Genomic DNA, 21929 nt, shown 5'->3' on the forward strand with positions numbered 1-21929 from the left:
CGTGTTTTAAAAGTAAATCATGAAATCAATAACATAAATTTCCTATTACTGCTAGCGAGGAACTGAAATAATGTTCCCTGGAGTCCTGTTCTTTCTAGAATTACAGGATTTATGACTCTGAAGGTACTGTCCTTACTTGTGAGTAATTTTTTATATAAAATAATTGTCATGTAACTTGGAAGGTGGTAACACAACTTGTTGAGTCACGACATAGGTAATAGATTTTCCACTTGACAGTTGATCATTAATAATTTATCTTCAGGATTCCATACATCATATTGGACGCTGTAAATCTATGGCGAGAGTTTAGAGTCAAATTAGTAAAAAATTATCAAAGTAGTAATGTAATATCAGCAACACTGAATGAAAAAGTGAAGATATAATTAGAAAAGTTATTATAATGACACTTTTACGTTGATTGTTAACTTCATTATCAGGATGATCTACAGTATTAATTACTTCGTTATATCCTTCATTGTTTATTGATCACTTTTTGTGATTTCTCTTCGTTTGAGACTTGAATTCTTGAAAATTAAGTCCCATTGATGTTCCACGAGGAAATACCTTTCCAATTCAAGGTGTAAGTGAAGGAAAATTTGAAAAATGTGTAGAATAACCGGAATGACAGTGGACAATGATCAAGAGGCTTTAAGAAGTGGAATGAACTAGGATGAAATAAAGAACAGCTTATAGGAAAATAATAACTCAAATATTATGAAGAGTCTGTTGAAAAAAATGATTCAACTTGTATGTAAGATTCAGGTCCTGCCTAACCCCTGGAAGAAAGTGGAAATAAGTTACAGAGCGAAATCACAAATCAGGAATGAAATTTAGAAGACAGTTCTGTTGTCCGCAAAAAAATTATTAAGATTGAAGACATATTCTCTAACTTTCAAGAATTAAGCTATCAACCTTTGATGGAAAGATATCATGAAACATTGATTTGAACCAGAACCATTTCACAGATGGTGAAATTAGCCTACACCACTGCACTGGTAGAGTTCCAAGAACAACTAGTAGTAAGTAACTTCATTGGTGGCAAGTGAGAGTCACTCGACAAACTAGGCAAGGAATCTTAGGTTTAATGTATAAATGTACTACAAAAAGTCGAAAAGATCTATTGGACAACTTTCAGTAGGAGCGGAACCATACTGAATCTACTACATTCAGCAAGCGAAAACTCTACCAATGTTGGAATTGTAGTGCCTAAGGGTATGTTAGGAATCGATGTTTCAAAATTAAGAACTAGTGCCAAGAACTAGAATAGAACTCAGTACCAATATTGAAATACTGAAAGGTCAGTTGTTGAGATTGAAAAATGAACTGCAAATTGAAAATAAAGTAATTGCTGGTTTAGAGAGACCAAATGAAAATTTGGAAATTGTCAATACTGTTCAAAAAGATAAACTTAACACAGCTCAACTAATGAAGCTCAGCAAGCGATGGAAAAAGAAGAATTATCTAGAAACTTGAAACACCAAAAACATTTGCTGCAAACGATAACTGTTGATAAAAGAAAATTGGAAACCATGTTTGAAGATATTAATTTTGGCAAATCTGAAGTTAAAGAACAGTTACGAAACAACAGAAATTTAAAAATTTGCATTGAGTAAGCAGGAAAACAAAGCTTATTACTTTGCTGAAGAATTAGCAGTAAAAAGATGTTGGCTTCATTGTTCAATGGAATATTGAAAATATGGATAGACTCACCTAGCAGAATATTAAAGGAGTAATCATTAACAACGGTTTTGTCAGGATAAAGATGAATTATGAATTTGAAAAACAAATTTTAAATTCTTGGTATTCATTTATAGTTATTTATTCTTGATATCTATCTTTAGTCCAACCAAATTACGCTTGGAGAAAAAAAATGTTACCTGGACTTCTATAAGTGGAAATGGTAAAAGGGCTTATAATAAACCTAAAAAAAAAAAAGCCGGAACAAGGGGGGGGAAAGGGTGAATTCGGGGGTTGAAAAGTTGTGAAAAATTGTTTCAATGGGACTTCTGGCGAAAGTTGACGTCAAACAAAAAGTATTCAATACAAAAGTTGTAGACCATACAAAAATCTACAACTTTTGCAGAGGTCACTTTTTAAGATAACCTCAAAATTTCTGAGAAAAATGCGGAAAACAGTTTTTTTTTCTGATTTTTCGTTTTTTATTTCTCATTTCCACAAAATAATTTAATTTTGACAAAACTTGGTGAAAGGATACCTTTTTGTGTCTTAAATAACCGCAATTTTTTTTTTGATAAAAAAATCAAGAAGTTTCCGAGATATTAATTTTTTCCGGTCTGAAACACTTTTAAAAAAAAAATTCTGCTTAGAAAAACCATTGTACATAGTTCTGCCGGTGATAATTTTTTTCGTTTTGACATATACTTTTTGGTGAAATAAAAAAATCCCTAATCACAGTTCAAAAATATGCTCAAAAATTCAAAAAAAAAATAAATAATCACTTGCAACAATGAATTTTTCAGTAATTGTTGATAATTTGTTTGAATTAAAAAAAAATTCAAAACCTGATTACACTATTCAATTCTACGGAAAAAATACAAAAAAAACCTATTTCTCATTGCTTGACCAAAAATTTAATTTTTGTGTAGTAGCTATTACTATAAACATCTAAGTCGAATTACAAATGCACAAATAATAAATTAGATGATATTACTATTGTAATCGCTTCTTAAAAGGGTTTTTGAGCTATCATTTAAAATTTTTCCCGAGTACGGCTCTGAACGCTTTCAAAATATCTATTGGAGGAAGCCATAACAGTATAAATGTCAATACAGCACAAAATATCCAACAATTTCTTTTAATGGATAATTTAAAAAGTTGTACCTAATAAAAAAATAATACGAATTTATGAAATGTTTTATTATTTCGCTAATAGTAGTAAAAAAAATTGTTAGATATTTTGTGCGGTATTGACTTTTCTACTGTTATGACTTCATCCTATAGATATTTTGAAAACGTTCAGAGCTGTACTCAGGAAAAATTTTAAGTGATAGCTAAAACAAACTAAAATCTTTTTAAGCCATTACAATAGTAATATCTAATTCAGAATTATATAAAATGACTAGATTTTGTCATAAAAATAGCAGCGACGTAGGATTTAAAAAAATTGACCTGACGATGGCCCTCGAAGACAAAACGTCGAATTGTAACAATGTTGACCCTATTGCATAGATCGAAAAAAATGGCATCGTAAATACGCAATTTATTTTAAAATTCGTTTTTAAATAAAGCCAGAAAAAAAATTAATCAATTTTGCAAAATTTCTGGTTTTCCGGATACCTACCTCTGGAACTACCGGGAATTTTAAAACTTTCTAAACATATTGTTAGGTATAAAAAACACAACCTTTTTCTTATCTGAGCCCCCCGTATCTTTTACCGTTTCTTAGATCCTAATGCTATCTCATCCTTATCTTGGACACACTGTATATCTATGAATTTATCAAAATCTTTAAAAAATAAGTACACTAATTGATCATACGGAAAAAAGAATATTATTTATATTATTTATTGACTATCCGACTTATGTTTATAGCAATACTGTACAAAAATAAAGTTTTGGGTCAAACAATGAGACAGTTTTTTTTGTATTTTTTTCCGTACAATTGAATGTGTAATCAGTTTTTGAATTTGACAGATTTTTTTATTTCACCAAAAAGTATATGTCAAAACGAAAAAAATGATCACCGGCAGAACTCCGTACGATGATTTTCCTAAGTAGATTAATCTTAAAAAAAAGTGTAAAAAACGAAAAATAAGAAAAACCGGTTTTTCGCATTTTTCTCGGAAATTTTGAGGTTATCTTAAACAGTCATTTCTACAAAAGTTGGAGATTTTTGCATGATCTACAACGTTAGTATTGAATACTTTTTTGTTTGATATCAACTTTCGCCAGAAATCCCTTTGATACAATTTTTCACAACTCAACGGTAAATAAAAAGTATTGTTGAAAACAAAAGTGCAGTGAAAAGAAATGTTGTCGTGCAGTCGCTCGCAGCTGTATGTATCTAGTCCCTAGCGCCAATCTACCGTGGTCCTTTTCTTGGAACCGTAGTGTGTGTGTCCCGCGTTGCAGATTTTCGTCTGGCGTCATACGGATTCTGCTATCCACCTACAATCATTATCTTTGAAAAACTATGAAAACAATTTAATTGACTTGAAAGTCGTTCCAATGTTAAAGAATGGTGCCGCGCAGCGTTGTGATATCTGTGCTTCTATTAAGGAAAGCAGTATAGATGATATAGTAACCTCATCGAGACGATCGATTCTGAGAGGAGCAATGTTACGGAAGCTCACCTATCTAATTATTACTTACATTAGGTTCTTGATTGTTAATTTAACCCTGTTTGTAATACCATTACTTCTGCGTTTTGTGGAATTTCAGGTTATCTTCGATTTAGTTCGAGATTCGTGTCGAGTAAAAGCAGATATTTACGTAAAATGATATTCATGCACAAGTGCATCTAAATTGCTGCTGCTTAGAAGTAAATGTAACAAAGCGTCCTATATTTTGGTATATTAGAACCGATAAAAAAAAATGAAGGGAAAGAATGGCTACTCCCTGGGCGTATGAATAAAAAATTCCCGAGGATTTCGCTAGATCTGTCCAATTTTATATCATTTATTTACGGAATTCATTTTCAATCCCGCTCCAATCTGGTGGCGACGTAAATATCCCGCCGGGAACTAGCTTTCTTATATAACTGTCAAAGAAATGATCCTTCCCGTTTTAATAGAGAGGAAGGAGTCCAGGTTATCCTCCGGCCGCCCCCCTTTCCGCCACCGGTTATACGACCCAGGCCGGCGGTATATGCCGCTGCGGCGAGCCATTTTTGGAGTGAAGGGTATATTGGAGAGAAGGGAATAGGAAATAAGACACATTTTATAAAACGGTAACCTAAATAACGAGGCACATGAAAGCATTTTAAGTTGGAAACTGCCCCGTGTCATGTAATGAGTTTTCCTTTACGACAGCTTAAATTTAATTTGCTGATATGAGACGGGTTTTATCCGCAGCCGCGTACAGGGCGATCGTCATAATCCACGCCGCACAATGAGGAAACAGTTCGAGCCACACGGCATTTTAGATGGTATATCAATAGGCATTTTCATCTGGCATTTTCCCTAATATTTTTAAAATCTCTAAAGTGGTTCCTATTTTTAAAAAAAAGCTGATGTAATTTTTCTCAATAACTATCGTCCCATCTCGGTCATACCATTTTTTGGTAAAATATTTGAAATAATAATTAAGAAGTGTTTGGCAAATTACTTTATTTCGAACAAGTTATTGGGCGGTTGTCAATTTGGCTGTAGAGAAGATCTTTCGACAGTGCATGCCATTTCCCAAGCCGTGAATTGCGTGGTAGAGAGACTTGAGAGGGGAGAGCTGGTTGGGCTTACCCTATGTGATCTTAGCAATGCCTTTGATTGCATAGGTATCTCATGATCTCCTCATTGAGAAACTTTCCCGTTATGGTGTTAGGGGGATGCAGTTAGAACTATTCAAATCTTACCTCACTTCCAGAAAGCAATGTGTTGCTCCAAAAAATGATAGATCTGATCTAACTGGAGTAGAGAGCGGGGTACATCAAGGTTCGGTTTTGGGGCCCCTACTCTTTATAATTTATATGAATGATTTTTCTCTCTATTTGTCTCCTGAGAGGTGTATTCTCTACGCTGATGATATATCCTTGATTTGTAGCAATAATAAAGCAATTTCCTTACAATTTTATGTAAATGTACCTATTAGAAAATAAAGCCAATGAGTGGTTCGCAAATAATAACTTTAAATTCAATTTGGATAAAACCCAAGGTATAATGTTTTCCTCGGATAATAATATTACAAATGGATCCACAGTTGAATTATTGGGTTTGACTATTGATGATATGTTATGTTGGTCACCTTACGTTCATTCTTTAAAGAAAAAAACGTCGTTTTATTCTTTTATTATTCGTAAATTAAAACTAAATTTTGGTCAAAGTGCTCTCTTAAAAGTATATTTTGTTGTTCCACTCTCATTTACGTTACGGTATTGGGGTAACTCTTCTTCTGCTATACAGATATTTAGAATGCAAAAAAAGATTATAAGTTTGTTGCTAACGCAAAGTTTTTGGACCACTGTCAGCCTTATTTTAAAACACCGACGGTAATGGCTTTACCTACTCTTTTTATATTTTACCAGCTTTTGGAAATAAACAAAAATATTAATACGTTTGTTTGTAATTCTAACGTACATCATCATAATACATACTCGACAGGCTAGTTATTTGCGACGGACTCCTTTTCGACTAAATCTATCATCCAGAAATGCACCTCAGTTAAATCTTTACAATATTTTACTTGATGCCGTAAAAGAGTTAAACTCTAATTATCAGGAAATATTTTCTCGAAAATTGTTTTTATTCGGTGCAGGAGTATTTGACTATGTTTTTTAGTTTTTAATTATTTTCTGTCTTGATTATTTTAATTGTACTTTAGTCGTTATGGAAGTTTTGTTAATCTGTTATTTTTTGTTTTATACATATTATATTGAAATTTTTTTAATTCTTCATTTTTTTCTATTTTAATATTTTAAGTTATATGTTATTATCCCTGTACATTGTTGATTTAAATTTTGTTTTTTTTTTGTTACTATTGATATATGTTTGACTTACTACAGTTGTACTTCTTTGTATAAAAAGTAGTAGTATAAATTTATCTATATATCTATATAATAAATGTTTATTTAATCACATTAAAAAGTCATATGCAGTGTCCCACCAACGTCGGCGAGGTACGATATTAGAGAAAGTATAGGCCCTAAGCTTCGGGAAAAAATTTTTGAATAATAAATCGACCAAGAGAAATCGAAACTTTCGACGCTAACAAAAAGACATTTAAATATCAAAACAAAAGGCGTTTATAAAAGAACCTACCTACGTTACCTAAGCTCGCAGCGAACGTTAGTTAAATTCCTGCATTGAAAATAATGGTATAACATCTTTACTTTTGTTAAAATTTAATTGTTCTTTCGTTACATAATATCAATATCTGTCTCTTATTGTTTTTATTATTTTCAACATTGTTATTGACTCACTCATTTGCGTGTGTTTAGGTAGATTCTTTTGTAAACGAAGTTTTTTGATAATTAAATGTCTTTTCGTTAGCGTCGTTTATAAATCCAATAAACCCAATCGCCCATTCATCTAATAACCGAAAAACATAAAACCAATGATTGGGACTGATGGGTTTTGGAGTTAATGAGGGTTTCGGCGTTTATGGGTTTTAGAGTTTAGGTGTTTAGGAATTTTAGGAATTATGGGTTTATAGGTTATCAGGTTCATGATTAGGATAATGGTTGTTTGGGTGTATTGAATTTATGGATTCTGGTTTATGGGTTATTTGAGACTAATGGATTTTTCCTGATTTAAAAAGAAGCCTTGACAAATTTCATATTTTCCGTAGCTTCAGCACAAAATATATGACTTTTGAAAGGGATTAAAGAAACATTTATTGCTGTACCATAAAATCTGCCGCGAAGCTTGAATTGTTTCCATTGGAATCTTTTATTAATCAGTTTAAAAAAGTACAGTTTTAGAATCAGTTTTACTGATATACTACACCTATCAAAATCAAACAAAAAAATAATATATTTTTACTAAAACCTATACATAGATACGCTCATGCATTCTTCCATTAGCTTCCAATGTCCACCACTCTTCAAATACGTATTAAAGGACTTCAGCACCAATTTGTTTACCAATTCACCGTCATAACTTGCGTGTTACTGTACCCATTGTAACATCGTAAATAAAATTCGCTTTTTTGTTCTCAAAATAAAAAAAAAGTAAGTGAAACAAAGGCACCGTCACACACACATTCTCGTACATTCATCACTTAATGAATAATGGGTTTACATGCTAACCAGGTCCAAAAAATAACTCCCTCGCGAGAAATATTCGACAATGTCGAAAATGCAGGTCTGGATAATTCCACAGATAATAGGGATAATTCGGTAAAATTTCCGTATGAGTATTATCCTGTGACAGGTTTTTCTCGTTAAATTTTTTCGCACGATCTAATTCGTTATTTGCTAATTTTCGACACATCTCCAATAAATGGAGACGGTTTAATTTACGACAGATTCTTCCGTAGCTGACAATATCAAATAAAAAAAGTGTTATCAAAAAAATACGCATCAATAGAGTCACAATGTTTGCGATGGAACAGTTTTAATTTCTAAGGTCCGTAATTACAACTTTTTTATTTGAAATATATTGAATAATTAGTGTAAGAGATAGATTTTCTCGTAGTTTCGGAGTTTTTTTATATTTTCGAGAAGGTTGCAAGGACGTCATCGGTAACTAGCAAAAAGAACCGAGTTTTGATAGCAGATTTGCCCCCACATAGCTTAGCCCGAGAACAACAAGGATAGATCAAAGAAGTGTACGTCTATAACTAACGGCGACCAAATATAACAAACCGAAAATCCATAATATTCTGTAATTTTTTTAAAAGCTGACAGGCCAACTTTCTTATTTGAAGTGATAGACTAGTACTTCCAAATACAAAGTTGTAGGAAAAAACTTAACTAAGAAAAATTTACAAATAATGCTTTGACAAATCTTCAAATTCTAAATAAAAAATGTTATGTCACATTTCTTTATTGGAGAGCCGTTTTAGAACAATCACCAAAAAGTGAAAGTTTAAAGTTTCTGCACCTCCAAGTGGGACACCCCGTAGAACTAACACAGTTTCTCAAAAAGTTTCTCTAATGGTATGGTTGCTAGGTTTAAACACAGGCACATAGATAAAAGTGGCCCGTTCTTTTGATCACAAAATATCTTTATGTTTTTGGATCTACTGATCACGAATCTGAAGACAATTTGGCACCATCATCATTTTCTAAAAAATTTCCACTCAATTCATAAAAAAGAATTTTTCACGAATTTTTCAAAGAGGTGTATATCACAGTTTATTTAAATTAACGCTTTCGATTTTAGCGAACAGTTTTGTCATCAAAAGATCTATGTAGTGATTTTCTCTTTTTACCTTTAACCTTACACTTTCTTTTCAGCATTCTACTGTTGGATGTTGAGAATAATTTGTCGCTATCACATTCACCTCCAACTTACTGACATACCATTTCTTCAGTTCCTCTTAATCTTGGTAAAATCGTTCACCTTTCTCTTCTTTGTGGCCACCTAAGCTATGGGGGAAATATTCCAAATGAGAATCTATTAAGTTCATTATATGGTTCATTGAAGATTCAAATTCTCTGAACTTTCCGCGATTAGTTTTATAATTGTGACTTTTGTGATTATCCAAAAAGTTTTGTGTTACATTTTTTTATGCTTTGCCATGCAGTCTTGCAATACAAAATCTTCATCACACATATCTTACGTCAAATATGCCCTTTCAGTTTAGCGTTACTGATTTCGGGATATTTATCTTCAAAGTAGCCGTAATATTCAACGTCTTTGTCCGAAGCCTTAACAGATTCTTTCATTAGTTCAAGTTTTATATGTATCAGAGAAAACAGACCCTTGGATGAATCAAGGCAAACCTCTTGAGTAACATTAAAATATCCTGAACTGAGATCTCTTTGGTTAGGTCCAGTTTTTGCTCAAAATGTTTCTTCTTGTCTTTATTGTCCTATAAGCGCATAAAAGATGTTCTTAGATTTTTCGTTTCGCTGTTCATTTTACTGTCATCCCTCTTCGTATTCCTTCTAGTCTTCCTCTTAGTATTTCTCAATTCTTGTTTTCTTCTTTTTCGGCTTTATTTTCAGTAGTTCCTCGACACACAACTTCCATAGACTGTTCTGCGAAAAAACTCACTTTCGTTGTGTGAGTTATATTGCATTCTGAAGAGCTTATCGGTTTTGCGACTTCAGATTTGAGTCCAGTGAGTTTGAAAACATAACAATAATAGAGTTTGATCAAAAGAACAAACCACTATTTACGTGTCTGTAAAATTAACAAATTAATTGCGTCTACTTACAATGATATACAAAGTCTAGTCATTTCAAAGAGATTTAAAACGTTACTGAGCTTTTAAGGAATTGAAGGAAGAAAGGACTTTGTCCTTATTCTTACAAAGTATAAGCCTTATATACATATAACCAGTGAAATAAAAGTTTGGAATATAGCAATTAATGACTTTAATATAGAAAGGAACATATTTTCAAATCTATCTCAGCTTTATTTTCTAAAATTTAGAAACATCCGCAAAGTATAGATATCTCGTACTGAAATTGAGTAGCAAGTGGTAAAAATTAACTAAACAAAAACTTAATTGTGTAATATCTGCTTTTCCTGTTGACATTTCAGTTTCTTGTGCTGGCCTAAACGTTCTTTCGCGAAATTAATAAAACAAAGGCATTTTTATGTCAGCTCACGGATTGCTTTTATATTCCACTGAATAATTTATTATTCTGCAGCAAAAATGTTGCAGCAGAGAAAAACGAGCTTTAAAAATGTTCAGGCAATTATTTTATGTGCAATGCTGAAACAGTCCTCTCCCTTTGAATATTACAATTCAGGAATTTGTCCTCACATTCCCAAAAGTGTTCCGCTGAATATAAATCTACTCCTTAATTGTTACTCTTTATGAAAAATTCTATCGTTGTTTATAAAAGCAGTTCCTTTCCCGTGGCAACTAAAATATTGACTGTCATACAGGGTGTAAATAAATGAGTGCGTAAAGAATAAGGACGTGATTCCTCCCTGAAAAAAATTGTTACAAATTTTATGTGAAATAATACTATTATTAAACATTTTAAAGAGCATAATATTTTCACTATAAAGTTTAATTATTACTCTACCTATAAAGTAACTAGAATATTTACTAAATTTTGCTTAAAGTTATAAAAAAAACTGTATAGACCGGTCGAAATAACTCATTTAGAGGGAAAAAAAAAGAAAATTGTTACTTGGGCTTTAATAAGTGGAAATTATAAAGGGACTTATAATAAAAGAAAAAAAAATAAATAAATGCCCGAGCAGGGGTGGCGGAGGGTTGATTTGGGGGGTTGAAAAATTGTGAAAAATTGTATCATTGGGATTTCTGACAAAAGTTGATGTCAAACTGAAAAGTATTCAATACAAAAGTTGTAGATCATGCAAAAATCTACAACTTTTGTAGAATTCGCTTTTTAAGATAACCTAAAAATTTCCGAGAAAAATGCGAAAAACAGGTTTTTATCTTATTTTTCGTTTTTATTTTTCATTTGCGTAAAAATAATTTAATTTTGACGAAATTTGGTGAAAGTGTACCTTTCTGTGTCTTAAATAACCTGAAATTTTTTTATATAAAAAAAGAAGTTTCCGAGATATTAATTTTTCCGGCCTGAAACGCTTTTTCTTGACGCCATTGTATAGAGCGAAAAAAATTCCTCCTCCTGTATTTGATATTTTTTTTGTTTGACGTTAACTTTCGCCAGAAATCCAATGATAAAATTTTTCACAACTTTTCAACCCCCCAAATCAACCCTCCGCCACCCCTGCTCACGCATTTATTTTTTTTTAGGTTTATTATAAGCCCTTTTACCAAGATAGTAACACTTTGAATGACTGTTATCATTCATTTACAACAAACATTTAGTCAGGTTCCTGAATAAAATACACTTTTGTTATTTCAGAATATAGTATTTCAGTCCAACTAAACGTTATTCATCCTTAGCACGTACCTGGCTCCGGACTGCCCCAGCCCACCACATTTTATTCCCTCAATATGTTCAATTGTTAATATATTTCCCATCTACGTTTCAGTTCCGCCGCAGAAGCCGACTATAATAGACGAAAAAGGCAAAGAAGTCCCCTCATTGGCCGGTCCGTACGAAGAAGGGGGAGACATGAAGCTCACTTGTATAGTGACGGGAGGTAAGTTTATAGCTTAGACGTCATTCTTATGAATTCGAGCACAAAACGAGACGTTCCCGTTTGTTTGCCACAGTATTAATTATTTATCTCCGAGAAGTACGAATGCTTACAATTAGAATAAGACCTGAAGTTGCAAACCAGGTTGTAGTTGTATTGAAACTTGTGTGCTAACCCACTTACGAGTACTTTTGGATGATATTTAGTGTGAAAGTTTCCATGTGGAGAGATCTGATGGTTACGTCACAGATTTTCTTGTAAAACTTTTTTCGTCAATTGGCAGCAAATAGTTTTGTATTCGATAGTGGGAGTTATTTTTTTATCAAGCAATATTCGTTTCGAAAAATGTTTCGAATCATTATTGAAATTGGCAAAAAAGGTAAAAGCATAAATTAACTTGAGATGGAGGTTCTAATTGATCCAAAGAAACGTATCGAAAAAGAAAACTATTAAAGATTTGAAATTATAACACTTTACAGTTAACAAATTAGGACACGCAAAACAGTGTTATAAACAAATTGTCCCAGCGTCAGGCAAAAGCCGTTCGGCAATTCTCTCTTTTTTACATTAAATAGAGCTTATTTTTAAGGTAATCTAAAAAAAGAGAAATCACGTACGCCTCTTTGTTCCCAAGATAACTGTTTTTTAATAATTGTTAATTAACTAATGGATGTATCGGACCGGGATTTTACAGACAATTAAAGAAAGGGTTAAACTTTTATTTCCAGAAAGTTCTACATTGATAGTCCATGTAATAAACGCGCTAGCAGCAGTAAAAGTTAACGTCAATGAACGGCGTGCACACGGGAGATAGAGCGCCGAGCCCGAGCACGCGTGTGAACGGCGCCCTAGTCGCGCGCTAGATTTTTGACTTGAACGTTTGAAATTCGGTTCTTGAGAAATTTTGTGCACAGAGCATTTTCTTTGTATTATAATTAGTATAACCTTTGTCAGGATACAGAAGCCTTAATGCATTATATGACCTTTGTATGTATTTACTAACTTGTTGTCTAAATCTCGATGATCGATCTAAAATTAAACCCAAGTTTTTAACGCTTGTACATTATAAATATTTTGAAAGTGGCCACTTCATAACCTAAGGAATTAAATGAATAATAAAATTAAATATCATCAGCATACATATGAATAGAACAATATTTAACAAAATTTAACAAATTGACTGGTATAAATACTAAATAATACGGGTCCTAAAGCAGAACCTTGTAGAACACCAGAAGAAATTGCCCTAGGTTTAGACAATTTGTCCCACAACCTTGCAGCTTGCGTACAATCCTGATAATTAATAGTATCAAAGACTACTAAAATCCAGTAATATCATTGCAATTAATTTTTTTTTATCCACTGTTTGAAGTGATTAATATCAGTGGTATGCATTAAAGCTGTTGTACAACTGTATCCCGAAAGAAAACCGAATCTGAAGACAGAATTACAAAATTCAAAATAGCGGATGTAGTAAAGAAAATGTTGGAATTTAGAAATCAAGAAATTTTTGTTGGGTACTACACAAATTTCATAGAAAAAAATATAGATATAAATTTTATAATTTAATGCAATGGTTTTGGAAAAAATAATAAGCTTCAGAACACGCTTTCTGCACCCAAATGCCACATCTGGAATACACATGTTACATTTTCGAACAAAAAATGCTTCAGATCTTAGTAGTCCTATTAAGTACTATTATTCAATTAAAATAATAAGTAACATCTCAATGAAAAATACTTTTTGTTCTAGAACAAAAAACTATTTTCTCCAACAAACACATTATTTAGTATAATTTATAAATTATTTCATAAAAAGACGTTGATTTTATGTAATTCATACATTTTTCTTAGTTACTAGACTTGTTCCAACGGATTCCATGATACAACCTACCCCGATCTCCCCTACTAAGGAGTTTGCACGTTTTACGATCCAAGTTGCCCTTTACGACTTAAATTGTAGAACGGGGAAGTTTAAAATTCGGGTTAATATGGAATCTACTTACAACCCTAACATATACGTTACATTTTACTGTCGCTCAAAAGTAATGAAAATATTTCCCTATTTTATTAATATCCTTGACATGGGTTTACACCCGTAAATGTTTTGGTATAGCTAATAAGTGAGATAAAAAAACCTCAAATATAATTTGTATGTAAGGTCAATAGAAATGTCTTATGATGAATTTGTTGTCCAAAAAAATGTCCATTGATTAAATTCAAAGGACATTTGTTTTACGGATGTTAAAATGAATAAACAAACTCTGATTCACCAATTAAAAAATCATATCAAAAAAATAAATAAATAAAAAGGTATGTAAGAAAATAATGACACAGGCACATAAAAAAATTCATATCTTTATAACGGAGTATTATGCCCCCCCGGAATTTCAACCCCCGAAGACAATGGAGTTGTCAGAAATGCTCCATCAGGTCAGGATTTTTCCGTAACCTCACAAAATAGCTCAAAATCAGTGGAAATCTCGATATTCTGTTAAAATAGTTAAGATTTTGAAACTAAAATACACAGACGTGTTAATGTGGTCAGAAAAAACTTTTTATTGTTGCACTTCTATTCTAGTAGTATACCTTACTGGAAACATTGTTAGATAGACGACAACTATACTAGATTTAGAACACATTTTAATAGTATTTGTTTACTTTTAGAATACAAACATTGAAATGTTTCCTATAAAATGTAAAATATTATAACAAAACAAGATATTCAAAATATCAAAACATGTAAAACAACAAAACAAAATATAAAAACGGAATAAGCTAGCTAGGATAATTACTTTGCTTTCACATTTTTTAATTTTTTTTTAGGTTCTCAGTTTTCTCACTTTTGTAGTTACCAATATTCAATATTATATCGTAAAATCCCCTTTCTTCCTCTGGCATATACAGGGTGTACCATATATAATCTATAAAAATTAAACTGCAGCTTCCTGATGATATTTGTAATAGAAAAGTCTTATACGAAAAAGTTCTATCTTCACGTTTCGTTTTTTTTTTTGCAAATTAAAGTTCATTTATTCAACGAAAATGAAGGCCGACCCCGTGTTATTTATTAAAAACTTGGGAAATGTTTTTATGCGACCCGAGATGCAACCTTATAATTTAAATCGATACAATCTAATACTAGTAATACTAAAGGAAGGTTAGGTTACATTGTCAAAGAATTTGTGCAGTAAACTGATTTTGTATTTGTATTGAATTCATTATTCACTTAATTATTAAATATTAAGCATCGTCCATCGACCCATCAGTGTTAAAAAGTGAAAGATTGCAGACAAAAGGTTTTTTATGTAATTCCACGATAGTGACAGTGTAGTTTTTATAAAGAAGAAAAAAATAAAAATAACATACCGATTATATTAAAAACGAGATTCTTATTTCTTACTTTGCTTAATTTTTTAGTTTGTGCACAAACTAGTTTTATAATGAACCGATAAAACAATGCATTTCGCCACGGTAGCGCAGTCGGTCGAGAGTGCGGTGGCAAGCATTTCTCGGCTAGGCTTCCTACTCTGGTCCGGGTTCGATCCCCGGTGTCGGCACTGGCAATGTCGATGGATAATGGGTGTTTGTCCGCGTTTTTTCAAGTGCAGCCCCCTTCCGCACAAGCCTTTGGATTTTGGATTTGGGGGTTGTCTCATTTCTGTGGTGTGTAGGTTGTACCAGGAACGATGGCCATAATGTCACCCCCATGTGCAAATACAATCCTACAGTGCGTTCAGTGACTGCGAGATACGGGAAGTGTTATTCTTCGAGGAGAGGGACGTGGTCAGCAAGTGAACCTTAATGTTGAAGATGCAGTGTTGGAAAATCTTGACGAAGACCCCACAATTAGTACTCGACCACTCGCACAGCAAATAGGAACCTCATCTCGCATCGTACATCGTATCTTAAGGCGCCAGCTGTCGCACCCCTATCATCTGCAACCAGTTCAACAGATTTAACCCCCAGATTGTGATCAGCGAATGAGTTTTTGCAGACGGTTTTTATGGTAATGTGCCAATCAAATAGACTTTCCTGCTTATGTTTGTGTCACAGTGCGAAATTTACCCGTGATGAAGTAAATTTCCATAATATGCACATATGGGCCGATGGAAATCCTCACGCGATTAGGGAAACTCATTTTCAACATCGGTTCTCGGTAAATGTTTGGGCTGGCATAATAGGCGATGTACTTGTGGGTCTCCATTTCTTTGAAGGACTAAATGGACCAATATATGCTGACTTTTTGGAGGACCGGTTGCCTGAATTATTGAACGATGCGACAAGAAAGACATAAATTACTTTTAAAGTAAAATAAAAATCTCATTTCATAGTTATTTCATATAAAAATTAAAACATTATCATAGAGAAGCATGTCAAAAAGATAAAGTTTAGGATCGAAGTGAAAGCATGAAAGCAAAAGAAAAATGCCACAAGAAGGGCCAATTTAACAATTTTACAATTAAATAAACGTTAAATAAATTAGTACAAAAGAAAATATTATAGCATCAGAAAAACACATAGGCTAGAAGTTTATTATAAAAATAGTCATGCAGAATGTCATATAAAAAATTCTTGTAAACTAGTTTTAAGATGTTAAAAGTTTACTACGCAGTTACAAAATACAAATTACGCCGTAATTTAATTAAAATAAAATTACATCGCAATATGTTGGAGAAAGTGCGCAGTTAGAAAACAATATCATGTACACAAGTGACCAATAACAAAAGGACAAATCAGAAAATTTACCTTGTAACGGAAAACAACAAAGCATCGTAGAGAAGTAAACAAGTGGGGAGAGAAGGAAGTTGGTCCCAGACACAGGTGAGGGGTGCATGTTATCCCGTAGCTCCCGAAATAACATCGTAGAAAACGAGGGAACAACCAACTCACACAAAAACTATCTTCAAGAGACGAGTACAGCTGTCAAACCACGACTAAAAGTGAGGTTAGAGTGAGGATTGAACATTCCAAAGCAGAGATAATGAAAAATGTAAGTCCAGTTGCATAAGCATATTCTCCCAAACATAAATTAAAGTGTTGCGAATTCAAAGTAAAAACATTTTGTGAAATCGAAAACTTCATTTTAAACCATAGACAATGTCAGTGGATAAAAATTAAAATCATATTTTTGAACATTTCATAGTATAAGGATTAGTTTAGTTTCTGTGTTTTTAATATAAGTTAATTTGTTTCGTAAAACAGTACTAATTGGTTAACCAAAGATTTTCTAAATCATGTTAGGTAAAGTTAAGAAATTTATCAGTTATTAAGTCATGTAAAAGTCCATAACAAATCTAGTTTCTGTGTTTCTTAAAATATTGTTCGAAATTTAAAGATGAATAATTAATAAATATCATATTGTGAAAATCGTTAAAAATTGCGTTAATTCAGTGCTACTTACTCAAATCAATAGTGATAGTAAATTTAAATAATATTGAACCGCTTCTGTGAGGTAAGAACTCATGCTGGTAATTTGAATAAGTGTTTTTTTTGAAGGACAGTGTAGCATTGATAACTAAACATTCCTATCTACATTGTAATAAAATGTACACTGTTAATGTTATTCATGCAAGGTAAAGCTGCCGGAGGAGAGATTAGCAAAACCAAGGTAAGAAAGTACAATTTGTTCAAATTTGTCATTGTAATTGCTTAATCTATCATGAGAACCTACATAAAAAAAAAATGATTTCAACACACACAAATTACATTCTACACAACAAAAGGCGCCCAAACGAATATTTAATCATTACACATTACAAAAATCAAATTATATACTACATAACAAATACATAATAAACAAAATTAACTAAATTACACAAAAATTGAAAATAAATCTTAAAATAATAGTATAGTTGCTGGGATATGCGTAGGAATGCGAGCCGCTGCATTTGATACTTCCTAAAATTCTGCTGGTGGTGTACTGTATCGGTAATTAGGAAATTTAAAACTGCCGACCTATTCCAGTAGCAGTCTGGAGCGAAGCTATATTGTCTGTGTTATTATATTTCAAAAAATCTGCAGGTTCCCTACTGTAGACAGTTTCTTATTATCTCTGACTTTTTTCGTAATACGCTTCATCGATTGAGGAAACGACGCTACCACGGGATGCGACAAACTTTCACGAGACATCGGTCAGCGTGCAACCAGGTTATTACGTTGTATATCCGGAAAGTTATAACGTTGTACGTAGCGCCACGTACATTCGTTCCACCGCCTCCTGGGAGAACATCTGCCATGTAAGTAACTAAGTGGGTTGGTTACGTGACAACGGCACCGCGACGCCGGCTCTGCTACAAGCGAAAGTTAAATATTGTCTGGCGCTGCACCACTCCTTCTGCTCAAAACTCGGGGGCTTAATGCCGAAAGTTGGGGCTTTTATGTTATTTATTTACTCGAATTACACTCCTGCCTAAATGGGACATAGTTTACACACTTTCGGAATGCTCGAGCCCCTCTCCCGCTTAAATTATTAGCTCGGTTGATGAAGCCGACACTGCTAATCACTCTTTTGGTGCGGACGTAACCCATTTATAAAATGTTTTTGCATTTATGTATGCAAATACCCCCCTTTATTAAAAGTCGTCAGTTTTTACAGAGAAAGTTTCGTCGGTGGTGCTCGCGTTGATTAGGGAATTTTCTCAAAATTTTAATAAAAACGTCACTGAGATCCCAGAACGTGTTTCTTAATAAAGCCCGTATTTTTCAGGTCACGCGAATGTTTCTTGCAAAGGTAATTAAGCAAAGCTCTCTTGCTGTCTTTACCGGTGCTATTTTCAGTACCTTAGCTTCTTGGTTATCTCGACGTAAATCTATAATCCAACGTTTTTTAATTTCTCTAACAAATAATATTTTTACGTTTTTGGTAACTACTCCTTCAGCTTAATAGAAGCATAGCCAACGTTTATAGCAAGGATACACAGACATATAGGGAACAGGGGCCACTCGGGAAAAATATAAGCCAAGGACGGGCCACTACAAACAATATTTATTAACACAAAATTTTTTATTTTTAAATAGTATGAAATACAATGATAAAAATAAAATAACCTTCAAAAATGTTTGTTGTAATAATTATGTAATCATTACAATGTAATATTTCATGTTTTATTATTTTGATGCATGACATTGCATTGAACTAACAAGTTTTTTTATATTTGGCTCCACATTACTTGTAGCCACACGTATAATTGCTTCCAAATTTTCATTTGCCAGACGGTTTCGGTTTTTCGTTTTGTTAAGTTTCATCACTGAAAACGTTTGTTCACAAATATACGTCGATCCAAATAAGCTTGCGCATTTCAATGCATTTATTCGCAACTCTTTATAAGCGTTTTTATCAACGCAACGGTAGAAGTTGAGTAAATTACCTTCATTAAATTTGTTTCTTAAATTATCATCATTTTGCATGTCTATTAATTCCAGCTGCATTAATTCCGGCGCATTTTCGGGTGAAATGTTGAAAGGATTGCTGAAAATGTCCAATAGCGGTTTAACTTTTTTGAAGTCTACAAAACGATTTTCAAAAGCTTGTATCAAAATATCAATTTTTTCAACATGAGCGAAATTGACGTCAGTTTTATTGAACTTCTCCATAATTTTTTTGTAGTTCGGAAAATGGCCGTAATTGGCTGAATTGATTTGTGTCCTGAAAAGACTCAATTTGCATTGAAAGGACGAAACATGAGAGTATAGCTGCGAAATCAATTGATCTTTGCCTTGGAGTCGCGTATTTAAGACATTCAAGTGATTTGTGATGTCTACAAGAAACGCTAAGTCACACAGCCAATCAGGGTTGTCGAGTTCGGGGACGTCGTTTTTCTTTTCCGCCAGAAATAGTTGGATTTCTTCAATCAAGTTAAGAAATCGCTGTAGTGTCAACCCACGACTTAGCCACCTTACTTCAGTGTAAAACAGGAGATCACCATATTCGCTTTCAATATCCTCGAGAAATTGTTTGAATTGTCGGTGATTGAGACCTCGTGATTTTATAAAGTTTACGGTAGGTACTACAACTTTCATAACATTTTCAAATCCCAATAATTTTGAACAGAGGGCCTCTTGATGTATAATACAATGAAACTGCATTAATTCCTTGGTATTTATGTTTTTAGTTTGTAAATATGTTTTTAACAGAGTTACTATCCCAGATGTACTTCCAACCATTGAAGGTGCTCCGTCAGTTGTAATTCCAGATATTTTCGTTAAATCCAAATCCATTATAGAACATTTTTCTAGAAGAGCTTTGAGCATGTCACTTCCCCTGGTTTGACTTGTCAAAGAACTCATACCAATCAGTTCTTCACTCACTTCAAAATTTTGCGTTACACCTCGTAAAAATATTAATAGTTGAGCAGTTGAACTTATATCTGTAGATTCGTCGAGCGCTATAGAAAAATACTCAAAACTTCTCGATTTCGTAGCTAATTGCTCTTCTATATTATCTGCTAATGCGGTAATTCTTCTTTGAACAGTCATCCGATTTAACTGAATTTTTTCAAACTTCTTTACATTTTCCGGACAAATTTTTTTTGCGGCGATATCCAAACATTGCTTAACAAACTCACCATCTTTAAAAGGCCGACAAGTTTTCGCTATTATTCGAGATATTTCAAAGCTAACTTCAGTGGCTGTTTCAGCATCTTGAATTGGTTTTGTAAACATAGATTGCTGGCCTATTAGTTCCCGTTGTAAAGTGGAAATTCTTTGCGTTCGATTTTCGCCAGTTAATTTGGTAAAAGTTGGATGCTGGGTTTCATAGTGCCTTTTCACATTATATTCCTTCGGAATAGAAACACTACTCTTGCATATTAAACAGACAATTTTGTTATGCGATGAAATAAAAAAGTATTTTTCGGTCCAAATATCATGAAACTGTCGATTTTCATCTTCAACCTTACGACTACGTTTCTTACTGGGGCCTGGTTTATCCATATCAAAATTAATATTATATGTTACAGTCGGTAAAAGCCAAGTTCGAACGACGAAATATTTACTCGTCACAGATTACAGTTCTCAAACAGTATAACGTTCGCTTATCCGTAGTCAAAACTTAACTGCCCCGGTAGCCGGCGATGCGTCGTATTTATACGAGTTACCAAACATCGAGAACCATCCACTTTGTTCGGGGATCGACGTGTTTCGCGAATCTGTAATCTAGTTGATGCGACAGATTTCTAGTCTCGTAATAATATGCTTGGACCGGAGCGCGGCGAGTAGAATACTTTTAAAATTCGTTGGCGGGCCGCATAAACATCGACAGCGGGCCGCATGCGGCCCGCGGGCCGCGGTATGTGCATCCCTGGTTTATAGCTACTGCAACCAGGGTTAAGAATAGGTTAGAATCGAAAAATACGGAATGTCTTGTATGGAAACATAAATGATAGGATGAATCTATAAAAAAAATATTAAAGTTAATATTCCACCTTAATGTACCAAGGACAGTCTACTAACCGTGTGTCTATGGGTCGATGGTGATAGAAACAAATAAAATAACCTTCAATACTTGACACTCAAGTAACCTAATTGTTGTGTGTTAGACTGTGTTGGTTGCCAGGGTACATAGGCATTTGTGAGAACGAGAAAGCAGATGAACTAGCTAAGAAGGGATCCGAGACAGAGTTCATTGGCCCGGAGCCCTTTTGTGGTGGTACATCTCCCAGTGTGGTCCGACGGGCTCTGGGCAAATGGATTGAGACAGAACACTGGAAATACTGGACTTCAAGGCCAGGACATAGCCATTCTAAGGAGCTTATGGAATATCCTTCGAAGGGAAGAGCGAATGAGCTACTGAGCTTGAATAGAATCCGGCTCAGGAGAGTGACAGGACTTGTAGACAGTCTGGTCTGCCGAAGATGTGACTCGGCGGATGAAACTAGGCATATCCTAGGTGAATGTCCGGGATTTCACGTAGTAGAATGGCGCTCCTGGGGCAACCTTATTGGGAACCTAAGGAACTGAGAGAAGTGTCAGCAAGGAAGATTTTGGACTTTGTCGAAATCGCAAAACTACTTGATGAATAGGACTAGTAGTGGGACGCACAATAGGCCTAATT

The 21929-nt window shown here is 33.6% G+C and overlaps 1 protein-coding gene across 1 annotated transcript in view; it reads left to right on the forward strand.

Moving 5' to 3' along the window:
• Positions 1–21929, forward strand: part of LOC108907619 (nephrin) — a 372803-nt gene that overhangs the window by 121336 nt on the left and 229538 nt on the right. The window contains exon 4 of the mRNA XM_023457403.1: positions 11769–11879. Coding sequence (XP_023313171.1) covers positions 11769–11879 — 111 coding nt within the window. The remainder of the gene's footprint in view (positions 1–11768; positions 11880–21929) is intronic.

Source organism: Anoplophora glabripennis, unplaced genomic scaffold, assembly GCF_000390285.2.
Source record: "Anoplophora glabripennis isolate ALB-LARVAE unplaced genomic scaffold, Agla_2.0 scaffold43, whole genome shotgun sequence".
Lineage (NCBI taxonomy): Eukaryota > Metazoa > Arthropoda > Insecta > Coleoptera > Cerambycidae > Anoplophora > Anoplophora glabripennis.